The sequence below is a fragment of the Cotesia typhae genome, unplaced genomic scaffold (genome assembly GCF_013202065.1).
Source record: "Cotesia typhae breed Kobodo isofemale line unplaced genomic scaffold, CoteBio_Ctyphae contig_48, whole genome shotgun sequence".
Lineage (NCBI taxonomy): Eukaryota > Metazoa > Arthropoda > Insecta > Hymenoptera > Braconidae > Cotesia > Cotesia typhae.
In genome coordinates, this window is record NW_027423756.1 from 1,665,338 (window position 1) to 1,681,861 (window position 16,524).

At 35.4% G+C, this 16,524-nt stretch overlaps 2 protein-coding genes and 1 long non-coding RNA gene across 5 annotated transcripts in view; all 3 read right to left on the reverse strand.

Annotated features, from left to right (window-relative positions):
- Positions 1-16,524, reverse strand: part of LOC141529515 (patj homolog) — a 769,735-nt gene that overhangs the window by 216,178 nt on the left and 537,033 nt on the right. The window lies entirely within an intron of this gene.
- On the reverse strand, positions 7,281-8,419 carry LOC141529526 (uncharacterized). Its single transcript, XM_074246108.1, has 2 exons — positions 7,511-8,419; positions 7,281-7,416 (listed from the first exon to the last, which is right to left on the reverse strand). The coding sequence occupies exons 1-2, from the start codon at positions 8,283-8,285 to the stop codon at positions 7,301-7,303; spliced, it is 891 nt and encodes a 296-aa protein (XP_074102209.1). The 5' UTR covers positions 8,286-8,419; the 3' UTR covers positions 7,281-7,300.
- On the reverse strand, positions 8,539-16,003 carry LOC141529553 (uncharacterized). The gene is made up of 3 exons (XR_012479617.1): positions 15,953-16,003; positions 8,736-8,986; positions 8,539-8,659 (listed from the first exon to the last, which is right to left on the reverse strand). It is a non-coding gene; the product is annotated as an uncharacterized LOC141529553 (long non-coding RNA).

Sequence of the window (16,524 nt, forward strand, 5' to 3'; positions counted from 1 at the left end):
CTGCGGCCTGACTATTGATGAAGAATAGTTGCAGTATTTATTACAGGTTGTTCGTGGTCATCGTCAACATTTTCCGAACTGTTATAAAATCACTTCAATCATAAATATTTAATCTAAATGAATCATCAATTTTTTGAGCAAGACTTATTAATAAAATGAAAGTGAACATGATCATAGAATTAAATTGTTTAGTTTTTGTTTTGCTGTGACGAAATTCCTTGAAAGCATCATATTTATTTGATTGAATAAAAAAAAATCATTGGTCAACATTTATCAGAAGTCTAATTTATGTTGGACAAAAAAGTTGACCTTTATTTTGATGCTGAAACCGACAGTTTCGGTGCAATTTATGAAATTCATTCAAATTTTTGAAAACTTGAACTTTGACCTTAAATAACTTTTGAACGCGTGGACAAATAAAAAAATTTTCTTCAACCTTTTTTGTAGAGCATTCAATTCTCTATAAAGCTAAAGATAGTAATTTATAAGTGAATCAGTCGTTTGAATCTATACAAATATTAGAAGAAGCAAAAAACATTTTCCCCGTGTTGTTCTTATGGGAATTAAAAAATGCGATGAGGAGAATCTTAATATTAATATAAAGAGCTTATGCTTATACAGTAATTGTCTACACTCAAAAGAAACTTTTGACCCTGTTTGGATTAAGAAAAAAAAATTTTTTTTTTTTTGGATCACCCTAGTCCACATTGGTACAACAAATGACTATGTAATATAATAAATGAAGAGCGAATAAATTTATTTATAATAAAACTGGAAAGTCATATCATTAATGATGTTGATGGTTTTAAGAGTATAAATTAATATTAGGAATGTATATATTTATTTATTTATTTGCAAGAAATTATTTATGTATATGTATAATGTAAACAGCAAAGCTTACAAACAATAAATGTTGTAACTAAATCATTTTTTTATAAGTATGGAATTAATCTCAATTGAATTATCGTTACAATAATATGCAAAATATATATTGATTCCGCGAACTAACAAGGGCTTAATACCAAAAGTAGTTGCCGAAAAAAAGCAGAAAAATTTTTTTGATCGTAAAGCACTCTCTGTTTCTTTAACTAATGAGTCGTTCAATAAGGATTATCATTCGATATGAAATCATTAAAATCTTAAGATTTTCTGATTTCATCTCAACTTCTTGCTTTAAAAGATTTTCAGAAATTGAAAATTCTCATTAGATCTACAACGTGCGTTTGAAGAACCTAATTTTTTTTTATCTACAACATACAATGTCATTACATTAAATTGTATCTTGCCCAGAACATAAAAAATATACACTGTTAACTAAGTTTCTCAAAACTAGATCGTATTTAGTGGAGTTGACATTTTTTTCCGATACATCTATTCGGGATGATGTAATGTTAACGGTAATACAATTGAATTCTTGGACGTCCTCTGATTTAATTGATAAACTTTAAAGTAATAAACGGCAATTATGTTAGTACAGTTGTCAATTATTCAACATTAATTGTTATAGATGTTAAAGAGAAATCGATATAGTAATCAATAACTACAATTGATAGTATTCAGGTGTTTATATACCACAAGCCAAAAATTTACTTTGTTGTAAATTGTAGAGAATTTGAATTCAATTTTTTTATGTACCGATATTTGTCAAGATAGAATGAGAAGACTTGTGACTGTACGAGACTGATACCTAAGCGAGACATTTTTTTCGAAACTTATGAGATTGACACAAGATTAGGTGACTGAATAGTAGTTACGGACACTGTCTCGGATAGCTTAACTGGTAGAACCTTTGGCGCGTAACCAAACGATCCGGGTTCGAGTCCCTGTCTGGGCTGCCCGAATTATTCTTTCGGATACCGATAAGAATTTCTACTGAGTAAGGTCCCCCCTCCCCTTATCGTTCATTTCCCCAATTTCCAAATTTGTCTTTAATGACAAATTTAGTTATGAATTATGGCAGACACATGACTTTACTCAGAAGTCACATCATATCTTGTCTCGTGTAAAGCCCTAGTTGTTTTGACGTCAGAAATTTCACAAAATCTTTTTTAATTCAAATATAAATTAGCTGTTTCCATATATAAATTTTCCTTGTTGCTTTAAGCTTGGAAGTTATAAAATTTCACAGTGATGATTTGGATGATTAATCGTTTTTTGTAATTAATAAACTAATGCGTTATCCATGTTTTAAACACAATCAGAGAATGTTGACGATTTTCGTGATTTAAATAAGCTCTAAACTAGAATTAAAATAAAATTGAAGGAATAAATCTTGTAGGAAATGGATATTGTTGGTCATCGATAAATGATATAGAATTTCAGAAATAATGATATAGAATTTTCTCTTTGTTTTAAGATTTGATATTACTACTAAAAACACGAATTTATAAACAAGAAATATTATAAAAACATCTGAAAAGAGAACTTATAGCATTTTCGACGACAATCATTTGTGATTGCATTTACATCCTTTGAGAATGATTTCAAGACTATTGAGAATTTTATTTTGGTAACAATTAACTTCACAAGTTTGAAATGGTTCTAAAGTAACTTTTTAATCAGTCCTATAGCAGTATTAGACTGTCTCTTCTGAGTATTGTGGTTCTCGAGGGTAATGAGAAACCTGGAACAAAATGATAAAATTAGCAGAGTTGATGCAGTAGTATTGAAAATCATTATAGGGAAATAATCAACAACGTCAATAATAATTCTCTTATCGCAATGTCATAAAAAGCTTTATATTGAGAAAAAGTCATACACCAGCAAATACATACTGAGAATATATATGAGAAGATATGAACATATATTTGATAAGGTATATGTAGTATACATTTTAATTTGCCTGAAAATTTCCGAGATGATTCAAAATTTCTTTCATAACGAGGAAAATGAGAATAGTAGAAGTAATTAACAGAATACAATACTGTTCTTTAGTTCTCGAACCTTAAGTCATTTTTTAATTGTTCCGCATTTTAATTGATCATTTAGATGCTAGAATCCGATTTTCCTACAAAAATCTAGAAAGCAATTGACATAGTAGGTAATTTCCGAAGGAAAGGGGGGGGGGGGGCAAATTGAGCCCCCCTCTAAAAATCTTTTCATAAACATTTTTTCACACATTCTAAAAACTTTGAGTCGTGATTTTTTTTCAGACGAATCAAACTCGCGCATGAGCAATAGGGTGCTTTTTCCGACTAATTTCTTCTTGATCCCATCACGAAAATTTATTCGCAATTAAAAAAAAAATTGTTTTCTGTAAATTTGAGCCTTCCAATATTACTGTGAAGAGCTCGATCAAGTTGTGAAAAAATTTCCTATTAAATATACACGTAAAAGTCAAGTTGCTTCCTTAAATTTTCACAGCTCTGCAGCATTTCATAGCATTATTCCGATCAAAGATGGGTTATTTTACTTAGAATTGAATGCTCCACAGAACTGTCCATCGTGGCGTAATCGTAACATACACTGGCGAGGGAGCATATACTACTAAACCTAATTTTTTCATAATTTATGAATCATAAAATTTACGTTTTTCTGTCCTTTTTTCATCACTGAGAAGAGCTACGAAAAATATTTGAATGACTAAATTGTAGTAAATTTAATTTTCTCCAAAAAACAAAATCCGAGTACTAAATTGTTAGCATCGATATTTTAGAAGATATTAATGTCTTAAGTTTTTATCTACGATTACTTCTAAACAAAACTGTTATTTTTTCATTATATATCATTACGTCTTTAACAAATTACTTCTCTTGAAAAACTAGGAAAATACGAGGTATTTTATTTATCAATTGATCACTTTTGAACTCGATCCTTTTTGATTTAGCTAAAAAATTTTTGTCCTTTCCTAATACACTACAGATAAATGGTTTTAGGATTTTTTTAATTGTTTTACCCAACCCAAGAAAGTATAAATTGAAAAAATCGGCTTTGTTAAAAAGTATGAATAAAAATCATCGGCTTTTTATTCTCAAATAGCCATCACTTTTTCAAAAATTAATCTTCCGGAAACGTATCATTTAGAAAATTTTTGTTCTCAAATGTATTTTCCTATAAAAATACAAAAAAATTTTCAAAGGTCAACTTCTAGCGAAGCTATAGACTTCAAACAAAAAATTTGATAAAATCGTTCTATCAATAACCTACTATTTTTTAATATAAAAAAGCCTGTAGCTTCACTGCGAATGAACCTATTGATATATTTCTTTCCTTTTAGTCTTTGTGTCTCATAACTCTTTACGAAAGAGCAATATAGCAAAATTTACTATTTAGAATCTATGGCAATTTTTTTGTTAAGAGCCACTTTTAATCATTATCAAAAGTATGATTTATTGTTCACCTTTTTTATGAAAAATTTCAGGGTGCCCACTTTGCCCCCAAAGTTTTAAATCCTTTCAAATTTTAGGGGGGCTCATTTTGCCTCCTCTTCCTCTAATTGAAAATAATAAATGAAATTTAGTATCAAAAATTCTTCCATATTGGTTTTTAGGAAGTATAGAGTTATGAATGACATATTTTACTAGAATGAAAACCCTGCTATTTTCTGTTTACTGACATTGCTTACAACAAAAAATAGCCATTTGGCCCAGTCCAACAAGATTCATTAAACCAAAATAGAATAATTAATAAAATTTAAAGAATTGCATTTATGAAAAAAGTTCAAAAGTCAACGAATTACAGACAGAGAAAAAAAATTGTACTCATCACTTAACAGTATTGTGATTATCATAATAGTTGGGTTACAATTAATCTGCAGACAATTGATCCGCGACATTTCATCTGCGGAGGATTGATCCATCCAACAATTCAACCACACGACAAATGAACCATGATTCATTTTTGGATAATGTTACCGTATCGTGCCTTTTTATTATGGATTTTGCGTCTATGTATTTGATAGTAGGCCAACCTATAAGCTTGTACCGTGTTATGCCCTTTTATTATAAATTAATATGAGTACATCTAAAAATAGGCCAAAACAAAAGCTTTTTATCGTGTTATGTCATCTTTTTCGACCTCCTGCAGGATGAGGATAAATTGTCAGGTGGAATACTTATCATGCGGATCATTTGTCAAGGGGATCAATTGTCGCAGATAAAATGTCGCGGATCAATTGTCTGCAGATCAGCGGTCGTGTCACAATCGCAATACTAATATCAGTCTACTCTAAATGCGTCAATATTCAATTCAATACATACTGATAATCACAATCTACTTAGATTTCAACTACCTATATTATGTCACTTTCGTCCAAATTGTACGTGTTGCAATTTTACAGAAACCACGTTTTTTAATTTCCCGCTAAGGAAATTGAAAATTTTAAATCACAATTTAAAAGCCAAAATGGAAGTAGATTACATAATGAATGTAAAAATCTAAAAATTACTATGATCGAACACGACTATAGCAATAATGAATACTGATTATTTTCAAACTAAACATCTGCATTTGTGAATATAGATATACAAAAACATTGTGTGAGCAGGTACTGATTCCTGAGCAGTTACTGGGGTTTTTACCTTACATGCAATCGACAGAAAATATTTATCGACGGAAATATATAAAAAAAAAAAAAAACAGTGGGATAGCAAATTTCATAATTGGCATACTGAATTCACGAAGATTCAATAGTTATATGAAGTCCTTTTCTGTTTTTTATTTCTATTTAGAGTCAGTTTTAACTGCTGTAGTCATATTGCCAACTTTTAACTGTTGGGAGTGGTACGTTGGGATCTTTTTAGGTTGTGAAAATCTTAATCTACGCGGCAAGGGTCGAATATGGGGTGATTCAGAATGACCTTCACAGCGGTAAACTGTAGATAGAGGATACGATTCTAAGAATAAAGTTCCTTAGTCGCTTTTCGATATTTTCAATAGTTTTTGAGTTATTCAAAATGTAAATTGACGAATCACAGACAAGCTTTAGGAATTAAAAAAAATAAAAAAGAATAATAAATAAGTTTAGCAACACTGCCGATTTCAAGTTAAACGATATTTATTTAATTTGAAAAGTTCGATTTCTCACAGAAAAGAAACAAAACACGCAATTACAACCTAGAACGTATTTGTATATTTACTAGTCATTAATTAGTTACTTAATTGTCAATTTAAAAAAGTTGTAATTTGTAACTCCATTTTAAAGGAAACTTGTAGCTTTGCACCGAGAGGTGCTTGTAACTTTTTTCAGGGTAAATTTAGGATAAAATGTCATGAGTAGGGCCGAGAATTTAGTTTTTTTAAAAGAGAGAGACAGAAGATAGGCGTAACCAAGCGTCCTGATTGATCGTAATAAATAAATTTTTTTTGTTTATCGCTATTGAGTGGATACAGCAGCTTGAATAAAAAATAAAATTTAGATTGCTAATCCAACATGAAAATATAAAAAATATGTCAAAAAAACAGGTTCGTTTGCAGATGTGAATGTGTTTGTAAACAAATACAAGTCTGTGCTGCTCAGATAAATAAAGAAGAGAATTTGAAACACAGTGTTGTAACTAAAATGCTTAATGAAATGAATTAAAAGTGAACAGTGATAAGCTGGCGATTTTGCTGGAGATCGCGTAAAGAAATTGCTCCCGGTCTCACCAGTAATTTTGCTGGAGATCGCACTGACGGTCTTTTCAAAGGTCTCGCTGGAGGTCACGCTAGAAATCTTGTTGATGGTCTCGCTGGAGATCACGATGATAGTTTTTCTAGAGGTCTCGCTGTCGGTATCACTGGAGGTCATTTTGCTGGGAGTTGTGCTAATGGTATGGCTGCCGGTCTCGCTGGTAATTTTGCTAGCGATCACAGTGACGGTTTCGCTCGAGATCACGCTGACGGTCTTTCTGGACGTCTCGCTGGAGATCTCGCTGATAGTCCCGCTGACGGTTTCGCTGGAGGTCATTTCGCTAGAAGTTGTGCTAATCGTATTGCTGCCAGTCTCGCTGGTAATTTTGGTAGCGATCACGGTGATGGTATCGCTGAAGATCAGGCTGATGATTTTTCTGGAGGTCACGCTGGTGATCACGCTGGCGGTATTGCTGGTGATTCTTATGATTACTGTAATATGGTAAGCAAACTAACCCGCATAACGTTTAGCGAGATGAACATCAAAAGTGTCAGTAAATAACTATTCGCAGTTAGTAGTTAAATAAGTATTTAGGTTAGTAGTTAAATAAGTATTTAAGTTAGTAATTAAATAAGTATTTAAGTTAATAGTTCAGTTAGTATATGAAAATACTAATAATAATAATAATTTATAATAATAATAGATTCACATTCATTGACTGTTACAAAATCTCAAATTTATTAACAAAAGTTACATTAATTTAGGATTTTTAGAATGCTTCAAATTATATAAAAATGAGGTCACACATTTATTAAATTGATCCGTCTTTAATTGATGTTCTATATCTGAGTTCTGCAGGGTAAATTCTGAAACAAAATGGGGAATTCGATTATTTAATTATTTTTTGCATACCTATATTAACACTAAATCAATAGTTTTCTGAAAAAAATCAAAATTTACTTTCAACAGCACTAAGAATTCCAAATAACAGCGGATTTAATTTAATCTCTGTGAGTGTCAGACGTTTCAGTTGTTCTCTACCGATAATACTGAGTAACAGCCGTCGAGTCATCTCTTTTGGTTTATTTATGAACCGTAAGACATCTTTCATTTTGTGATACTCAATAAGGACGTTACTCCCTTCCATCAATGCAACCATGGCTTGGTTTCCAGTAGATGTTGAAGTTGAAGGAACAGCAAAATCACCATTAACAGGAGCAGCTGCAGCAACACTCAAAGTTGCCAATGTGCTTGACTTCGTTGTCAGGTCCATAGCAGAAACCACACCAATATCCGGAGTTGTAGACGTGCTTCGAGTAGTTGTCAGGTCAAGAGCAGATACTGCTGCAATATCCAGAATAGGTAAAAAAATTGGAGTAGCTGTGAGGTCAACAGCATCAGCTGCAGGAATATGCAAAGTGGTAGATACACTTGGAGTAGTTGTCAGATCCAGAGCAGATACTGCTGCAATGTCCAGAGTCGGTAAAGGAGTTAGGGTAGCTGTGAGGTCAACAGTAGCAGCCACAGGAATATGCGGAGTAGTTGACAGATCCAGAGCAAAAACTGCTGCAGTACCCGGAGTGATAAACGCGCTTGGAGGAGTTGTTGGATCCATGGAAGGAATCACTGCGGCAACCTCAGTAGTAAAGGAAGATGGAGTAACTGTTAGATTTTCAGCAGCATCCGCATCAACATTCAGAGCAGTAACTGCGCTTAAAGTAGTTGTTGGATCCATAGAAAAAACACCTACAGCATCCAGAGCAGTAAAAGAAGTTGGAGCAGCTGGTAGGTTGACAGCAGCATCCGAAGCAGAATCCAGAGTAGTTGGCGCATTTCAAGTCATTATTGGGTCCATAGTAGGAATAACTACCACATCCGGAGTACTAGAAGCAACTGCAATAGCTGTTCGCTCAACAATTTCAGCCGTAGCGACGGAATCAAATTGAAAATGATTCGAACTGTGACCTAAAGAATTGTCCACAGCACCATTTCCATCTTGAGAACTAGTAGAGCATTGAATGCAGGCATTAGTCATCAAACGATCATTTACGTAACCCGTAATGACTCCACACGTATTGACTATAAGACGTTGCAGCCAAACAATATCTTCTGTAAATCAACAAAACGAAATTCATATAAATAATCTATGATTATCAAATGATGACAATTATCGTTTAAAATTTACCGCTTTCTGCAATTAGAAAAGCCGTCACGTTTTGTCGGCCCCATCTAACGGTCACTCGATTAAATTCGAAACGCTTATTAATCAAAGTCGATTGAATAACACTTGTTGCATTTTCCTTTGGCCAGAAAATTAAGGCATACATTGTGAGGAATTGGAAAATTACGAGAACTATTTAATATATTTCAAATACTCAGAGCAATTACTAACGTATTTACTTGAAGAAATAAAAGACAAGAACTCGTGACAGACTGCTAAATAACACGAACTTTGCCGTTGATAAATTATTATAAAAATTTTTTTTTTCTCAAAAATCTTTTTTTAATTAGAGATTGATTTTTTACGAAATTTGAAGAAAAAAGTTCAAAAAAACTAATATTAGAAACAAAAAATTTTCAAAAAAAAAAAGTTATTTCTCTTATTTAAATTTCTTAAAAAAATCAATCTCTCTGAATTGAAAAATAAAAATTTTTTTGAAAAAAAAATTTTTTTTTATTGAAAAAATGAACAAGGATCAAAAAATTGCTCATAATGGTGATTTTTGTGAAAACCAAGAATTTAAAGCTTTGGGACACTATGAAAACAAAAATCACAGCACTTTGACTTTTTCAGAGATCTTTGGGGACACTAAGGTTGGAAAATTACTGACGATATCCTCCGTTCATCCATTTACTCAAAGTTATACCAAGTTATCCAAATATCCTTAATTATGCGAATTTTTTTCTTTTTTACAGTTAAATTTTTCAAATCAAATAAATTTTTTTGACAAAAGCCATCCACGATATCTTATAGGTACTATCGTGAAGTTTTCGAACCCCTTCATTGATTTTCTATGCGATCATTAATAGCTGCTGATATTCCTTTTGATAAGTTGAACTGTATCAAATTTGTGAACTTTCTTGAAACTCACATGAAGAGAAAAATGCCCGACCCATCGACATTGCGTAACACTTACAGTGACTTAGTGCATGAAAAAAAATTGCAACAAGTTCGGGACGAAGTAGGTGACCGTCACCGACGGGAGAGACCGTCAGCGTGACCTCCAGCGAGACCTTCAGAAATACAGTCAGCATGATCACCAGAAAGACCGTCAGCGTGAATTCCAGCGAGATCGTCAGCGTGATCTCCTGTGAAACCTCTAGAGAGACCGTCAGCATGATCTCCAGTGAGATCTTCAGAAATACAGTCAGCGTGATCACCAGCGAGACCTCCAGCGAGATTGTAACCGGGTAAAATTACCCTAAATCGATGTCACCGGATATCGATAATTATTCGACATAGCACTGGCGCGTCTCGATCTTCGGGCCTAAAGGGAGAATAGGAGGGGGTAGTTTTGGGTTAAAATAGGTAAGTCGTGCAATGGAAAAGGGAGAAGTAGTGTGACCGCCAGAGATAGTGCCACGGAAATCGAGAAGGATCGATCCCCGGAGTAGTGACGAGACGAAGGAAGCCAACTACAACTAGGACTTCATCATCAATAAGAGAGTTAGATCATCAATTTATTCGTCAAGGTATCAATTATTACTCTATGGGAAAGAAGTGGACTGCGGTTTACCCAATACCCAGTTACTTCTCCTATTTAATTATTAATTGGATCGTTGAATCGACGATTATTTCAATAAATAATAGTGAAACAATTGCTAGTTTGGATCGAGGATTTTCCTGGGGGCTCATACCCGAGAATCACTCAATCGACCTTGCGGGAAAAATTTAACAACTAAAAATTTATCAATGAATTAATTAACATCCGAAAAATTCGTTAAATTTATTGTTATAATTTTTATAATAATTAACTCAAGAAAAATTGAGTAATTTTGTCACTTGGAAAATAATCGACAAACTTTTATTCGTGGAATTTTGGTCCAGAGTCAGTACATTTTGTGTCGCAGTAAATTCCAATACTCAAGGTCAAATACAAATAAGCTAGCGAATGTTCTAGCAAATAAAGTTGAATATTTCGACTTGTGTCGATTTTTTATAATTTATAAAACTATTAAAAAATTGTTGGTAATATTTTATTAGGAATTATTTACTGAGAATATTTTATATTGTAAAATTATTTTATCACGTGAAAATTAATTGATTTTGGGATTAAATCCGTGAATTAGTTAAATTAAATTTTTATTCCAAATTGATAATTATCGGCGTGGACATTAAGTCCAAGAAATTAGTTATTTTGAGTCAAAAAGGTCACAGGAAAGTTTAGTCAGAATTAATTAATTAAAGTTGTGTTAATAATTTGGAACTTGATTGTAAAAGTTATATTGTGATTAATTTAATTATCAAAAGTTAATTCAAGGTATTAAGACATTTTGTTCTAAATAATTATTGTTGTATTATTAAGACCATGACTATAAGTTACTTATGAATTTTAATCCAAATAATACTTTAATTCAAAGAAAATTAACAATCGGAATTTAAAAATTGTAATAGTTAGTTAAGGTTATTTTGGCAATAGGTTGTTAATTGAAAGTTATCGTGTTATTAAATTCTAATGATTGAATGTTTTAATAGCTCAATTTTTAAGTAATAAATAAAATTAAATTATTTTTAATTATTACATTATAAATAAAGTCAATTCATTAGTGTTAGTGTGAGACAAGTGTGGGTTATGTGTGAGTTGCAGAGTATTTAGGTCTACGTTTGGTCACTGGGCTGTTACTGCTGTAGCTGAAGCGGGTTATGAGAGTGTGGTGCAGAACATCTAGGTCTACATTTGGTCACTGGGCTGTTACTCCTGTAAGCCGAGTCAACAACCCCTGCATACGATTCGTCTCTGTGCGAGACTATTATTCAGCAGCACCTTCCTCCACTCTCTCTACCATAAGAATAAGATTTCTCAGCTCTGGACGGTTCCAGGAACCGTGATTAAAAATCCTGGTGGCGCCCTGATAATTATATTGTTGTTAGTTTTCTTAGTTTATTTATAAAATTGATTAAGGGCCAACCTGAGCAGGTAAAACTGTTACAAGATTATCAGCCTGATCTCCAGCGAGACTCCCAGAAAAACCGTCAGCGTAATCACCAGCGAAACCTCGAAACAGATCATCAGCGTGATCTCCAGCGAGACCTCAAGAAAGATCGTCAGCGTGATGGTCAGCGAGACCTCCAGAAAGATCGTCAGCGTGATCTCCTGTGAAACCTCTAGAAAGACCGTCAGCGTGATCTCCAGCGAAACCTCCAGAAAGACAGTCAGCATGATCACCAGAAAGACCGTCAGCGTGATCTCCAGCGAGACCTTCAGAAAGTCAGAGTAATCACCAGCGAGACCTCCAGAAAGATCGTCAGCGTGATCTCCAGCGAGACCGTCAGCGTGAGCTCCAGTGAGACCTTCAGAAATACAGTCAGCGTGATCACCAGAAAGATCGTCAGCGTGATATCCAGCAGGATTCTCAGAACGACTGTCAGCGTAATCTCCAGCGATACCATCACCGTGATCGCTACCAAAATTACCAGCGAGACTGGCAGCAATACGATTAGCACAACTTCTAGCGAAATGACCTCCAGCGAAACCGTCAGCGGGACTATCAGCGAGATCTCCAGCGAGACGTCCAGAAAGACCGTTAGCGTGATCTCGAGCGAAACCGTCACTGTGATCGCTAGCAAAATTACCAGCGAGACCGGCAGCCATACCATTAGCACAACTCCCAGCAAAATGACCTCCAGTGATACCGACAGCTAGACCTCTAGAAAAACTATCAGCGTGGTCTCCAGCGAGACCGTCAGCAAGATTTCTAGCGTGACCTCCAGCGAGACCTCAAGAAAGATCGTCAGCGTGATGGCCAGCGAGACCTCCAGAAAGATCGTCTGCATGATCTCCAGCGAGACCTCCAGAAAGTCAGCGTAATCACCAGCGAGACCTCCAGAAAGATCGATTTAAGATCTAGTTTACCTAAATGATACGAAATGAAATGAAAATTCATAAATTATCGAGAGAATTTCTTATAAAAACACAAATAATGAAAATTAAGGACTCCACTATGCGGCACATTATGTAACCAACGCCTTCGGCGTTGAAATCTTTCGCTCTCAACGCAAACACAATAATTTTTAATTAATAATTGTATAATTTAAAAAACTCCCAGTAAGATGTTCATCGAGACTTCCGGGGACATATTTAGCGAGACACTCAGCGAGATGTTAATTTAGACGTTCGGTGAGACACTCAGCGAGACGGCCAGCGAGATATCCGGCGAAACAGCCAGCGAATGTCGAGACAGCCAGTGAGACGTCTGGCAAGACACCTAGTGAGATGTTCACTTCTGAGAAATTCACAATTAATGAATTAAATTCTCGATGTAGCCACCATTTTGGTCGACGCAAGTTTGAAGACGTCGTAAAAGGCTTCGATGACAATTAGTGATCATCTCTGGCATAACTGTGAGCAAAGCATCTTGAAACCATTGTTGGAGGTTCATCTCACTATCAATAGCATGGCGATAGATCTTTGACTTCGAGTACCCCCATAGGAAAAAGTCTAGTGGATTTAAATCAGGGGATCGTGGTGGCCAGTTGAGAATTCCTCCTCGACCAATGTATCGATTAGGAAAATGGGCCCAAAGCCAGGCTTGCGCTGCTTCAGATGTATGGGCAGGTGCGCCGTCTTGCTGAAACCACATTTCATTAAATTGCTGCTTGGTAATCCCTGATCGCAGACACAGACGACATAAACAATGGTCCAAAAAGTCAGTGTACACGTTTTGATCCAGGTTCTCTTGAAATTGAAAAGGTCCAACCTGTTTATTTGAATTAAAAAGGAAAAAATTAGAAACGAAAAGATTTCTTTAGATAAACGACTATAAAAATAGATGAACCTAAAATGGACAGACCAAACATGGAGTTCCAATGTATAGCCCCGCCCACATGTTCATTCAGAACCGACGTTGGTGACCTCTTTCAATTATTCGATGAGGATTTTCTCGAGCGTACGAATGGAAATTTTTGGAGTTCCAGTGACCTCCGCGCTGAAAAGTGCACTCATAAGTCCACAGAATTTTGTGCAGGATTTCTGGATCCGCAGCGTACATGTCCAGAAGCTGTTGACAAAATTGCAGGCGAACAGGGTAATCCCCTGATTCGAGTGCATTTACCTTAGTGTAATGATACGCGTGAAGTTTTTCAGTTTTTAACGTACGCTGAACTGTACTGTATGATAAGCCACTGCGTGTCACTAAACCTCGAATACCGATCTCAGGATTCGCTTCGACGAGATCGATGATTCGATCCTCATTTCGAGGATTTCGAATTCGCCTTGCCGCTCTATTTAGTCGGTGGTTTGTAAAGCGCTTCCTGTTTCGCAGAGGCGCGCAAAAGCTCCAAGTATAACATGAGCACTCGGACGGCGAGCATTCGGATATCGCGCACAGTATTGACGGACAGCTTCATTGGCGTTACAATTAGCCGGACCGTAAAATAAAATCATATTGGCGTATTCTTGCGGCGTGTAATCTGCCATGATTGTTTTACAGATAAAAAAAAACAGGACAACAGTACAGATATACGACTGACAAAATGACAACAATGGGACAGAAACGACGAAACGATTTAAATTAAACGATGTAAACAGCTTTAAACTTCGACAAAAATAATGTTTATCGGAAATGACAGGATAGTAATAATATATTAAACTCATCTGAATACAGCTACTGACATAAAGAATTGAACAAAAAAAACAAGTTCTGCTGCTCTGTTATTATCACAGTAATAATTGACTTAAAGAAAACCTACTCTTTGCATCCGCACTAAAGACAAAAAAAAACAGTAGAGTTCTAGGCCGAAAAACATTTAAAAATCCTGAAATATCGTAAAAACATTATATTTTTGGCCAAAATCAAAACGCAGTGTCCGTAAAAGTGTGCAGAACGTGTTGGTTATTTTTTCTAGTCTTGCATAGGTATATTGAACAATGGGCTGTACAGAAACAGAAATTTTCAGGTGATCTACTCAGCAAGATGTCCGCCGAGATGTTCAGTGAAACACTTAGCGAGATATCCGGCGAAACGTCCAGCGAGACGTCCCGCGAGACATTCAACGAGATGTCCGGCGAAACGTCCAGCGAGACGGCCAGCGAGATAGCCGGCGAAACGGTCAGCGAGATGTTAAGCAGCTCCATCAGGAAGATTACCAGCAAGTCCTGTCGCAAGATCTTTATCACGACCATTTGTTTGTTCGTTAACACAACCACCAGAAAGTTCTTTAGCAAGATTCTCAGAAAGATCACTAGAAAGACTTTAAGAGAGACACTTTTTAGTCAGCTAGTTGCCGAGAAAAAACACTTACAAGATATTTAATAAAACACTTGTGAGAATTTTTCAAATTTGCGATGACGTACATCAAGCGCTTAGCGAAGTCCTGAGCGAGACCGAGTGTTATGTTCTCGCAAATTTTAAATTATATTTAAATCAATTAATTAATATTTTAATTAATTAATTATTACCCGAGGTATCTCGTAACGGAAATACCTCGAGATAAGAAATTCCTAGAACATCAACGCGGCCCAGTAGACGAAACAGTCTACGTTATGGGATTTAGACTGCGTTGATGTTCACTTTTTTTCATGTTTTGGACAGATTTTTTTTGGACATTAGGTAGATTTTATTGAAATCTATTTATTGCATTGACCCTCATGTCAAAATTGAGTAGGAATTTTGCTATATTATCATTTAGCTAGTCGAGTATACCTCAAAAATAGTATTGGTTCGAAAGCTTATATATATATATATATATATATATATATATATATATATATATATATATATATATATATTGTGACATGGGGAATTTCACCTTTAGATTTCAAACTAGAGATTAATTTTTTTTTAGTATTATTTAGCCTTGTGTGTTGGCCAAGCTGATGGATTGCGGAGATTCGACGCGACTGTGTCGCCCCAAGTGGTTCCGATCATAATAAAAAGCTCGAGGTAACAATTAAGCCGAACCGCGCCAAATAGTACTAATGAGGAATGGATGCGTCCGAACTAAATTTCGATGTATCGGATAGTGTGATTGATAAAGTATGAATGAGAAATGCGACCGGGCGAACCCGCATCTCAGTCGATATCAACGACCGAGGAGACATCTGGAAGCGACAACGATCAACGAGGGAAACCCGAAACCGGAATGGAATCGGAATTGACGAATAACAGTACGAGGAAGCAACGGGAGTACGCCAGGACTCCACCTGAACGCCGAATGGAACACTAATTTGGGAATCGACCAACCATCGATCCTGGAAATTTATCCGACGACGGCTGATTGAACGCGCAGCTTGTTAGCTGCGCTAGCGAAAAACCACATGTTGCTGGAAAACGGAAAAGCCAGCAATTCTGGGCGGGACACCGAAACGACTGTTGAACCATTGTTAATTTTGTTGTCACGATCCAAAGTAAAATTGAATCGATTATTAATTATTAATTTTGAAACTTCTGAGCCGGACACTGAAAAAGCCATTGTCGAACCGCTGATAAAATTACTGTTACGCTACGAAAAAGTGAAACCCGATTGTGAATTATTATTACGAAAAGTCAGCCGCTTACGTGGTGAATTTAATTACTTTGTTGAGTAATTGTTATTTTGAGTGTCGATCCAGTCGACGCTAGAATTTTTCTTGTAAATTGCTATAATTGTCAACTGCCAGGCAGTCAAGAATTCGAAAAAATTTTGGTCATTCCGACAACACAAATTCTGGGACGCCATCGCCGAGAGCCTCTGCCGCCGTCAGCCAACCGTCACCTTTTGCCTGGAATTTCAACACCTCCCTGGAGAGTCGACTGAACGGGGTAAGCGTGGTCGC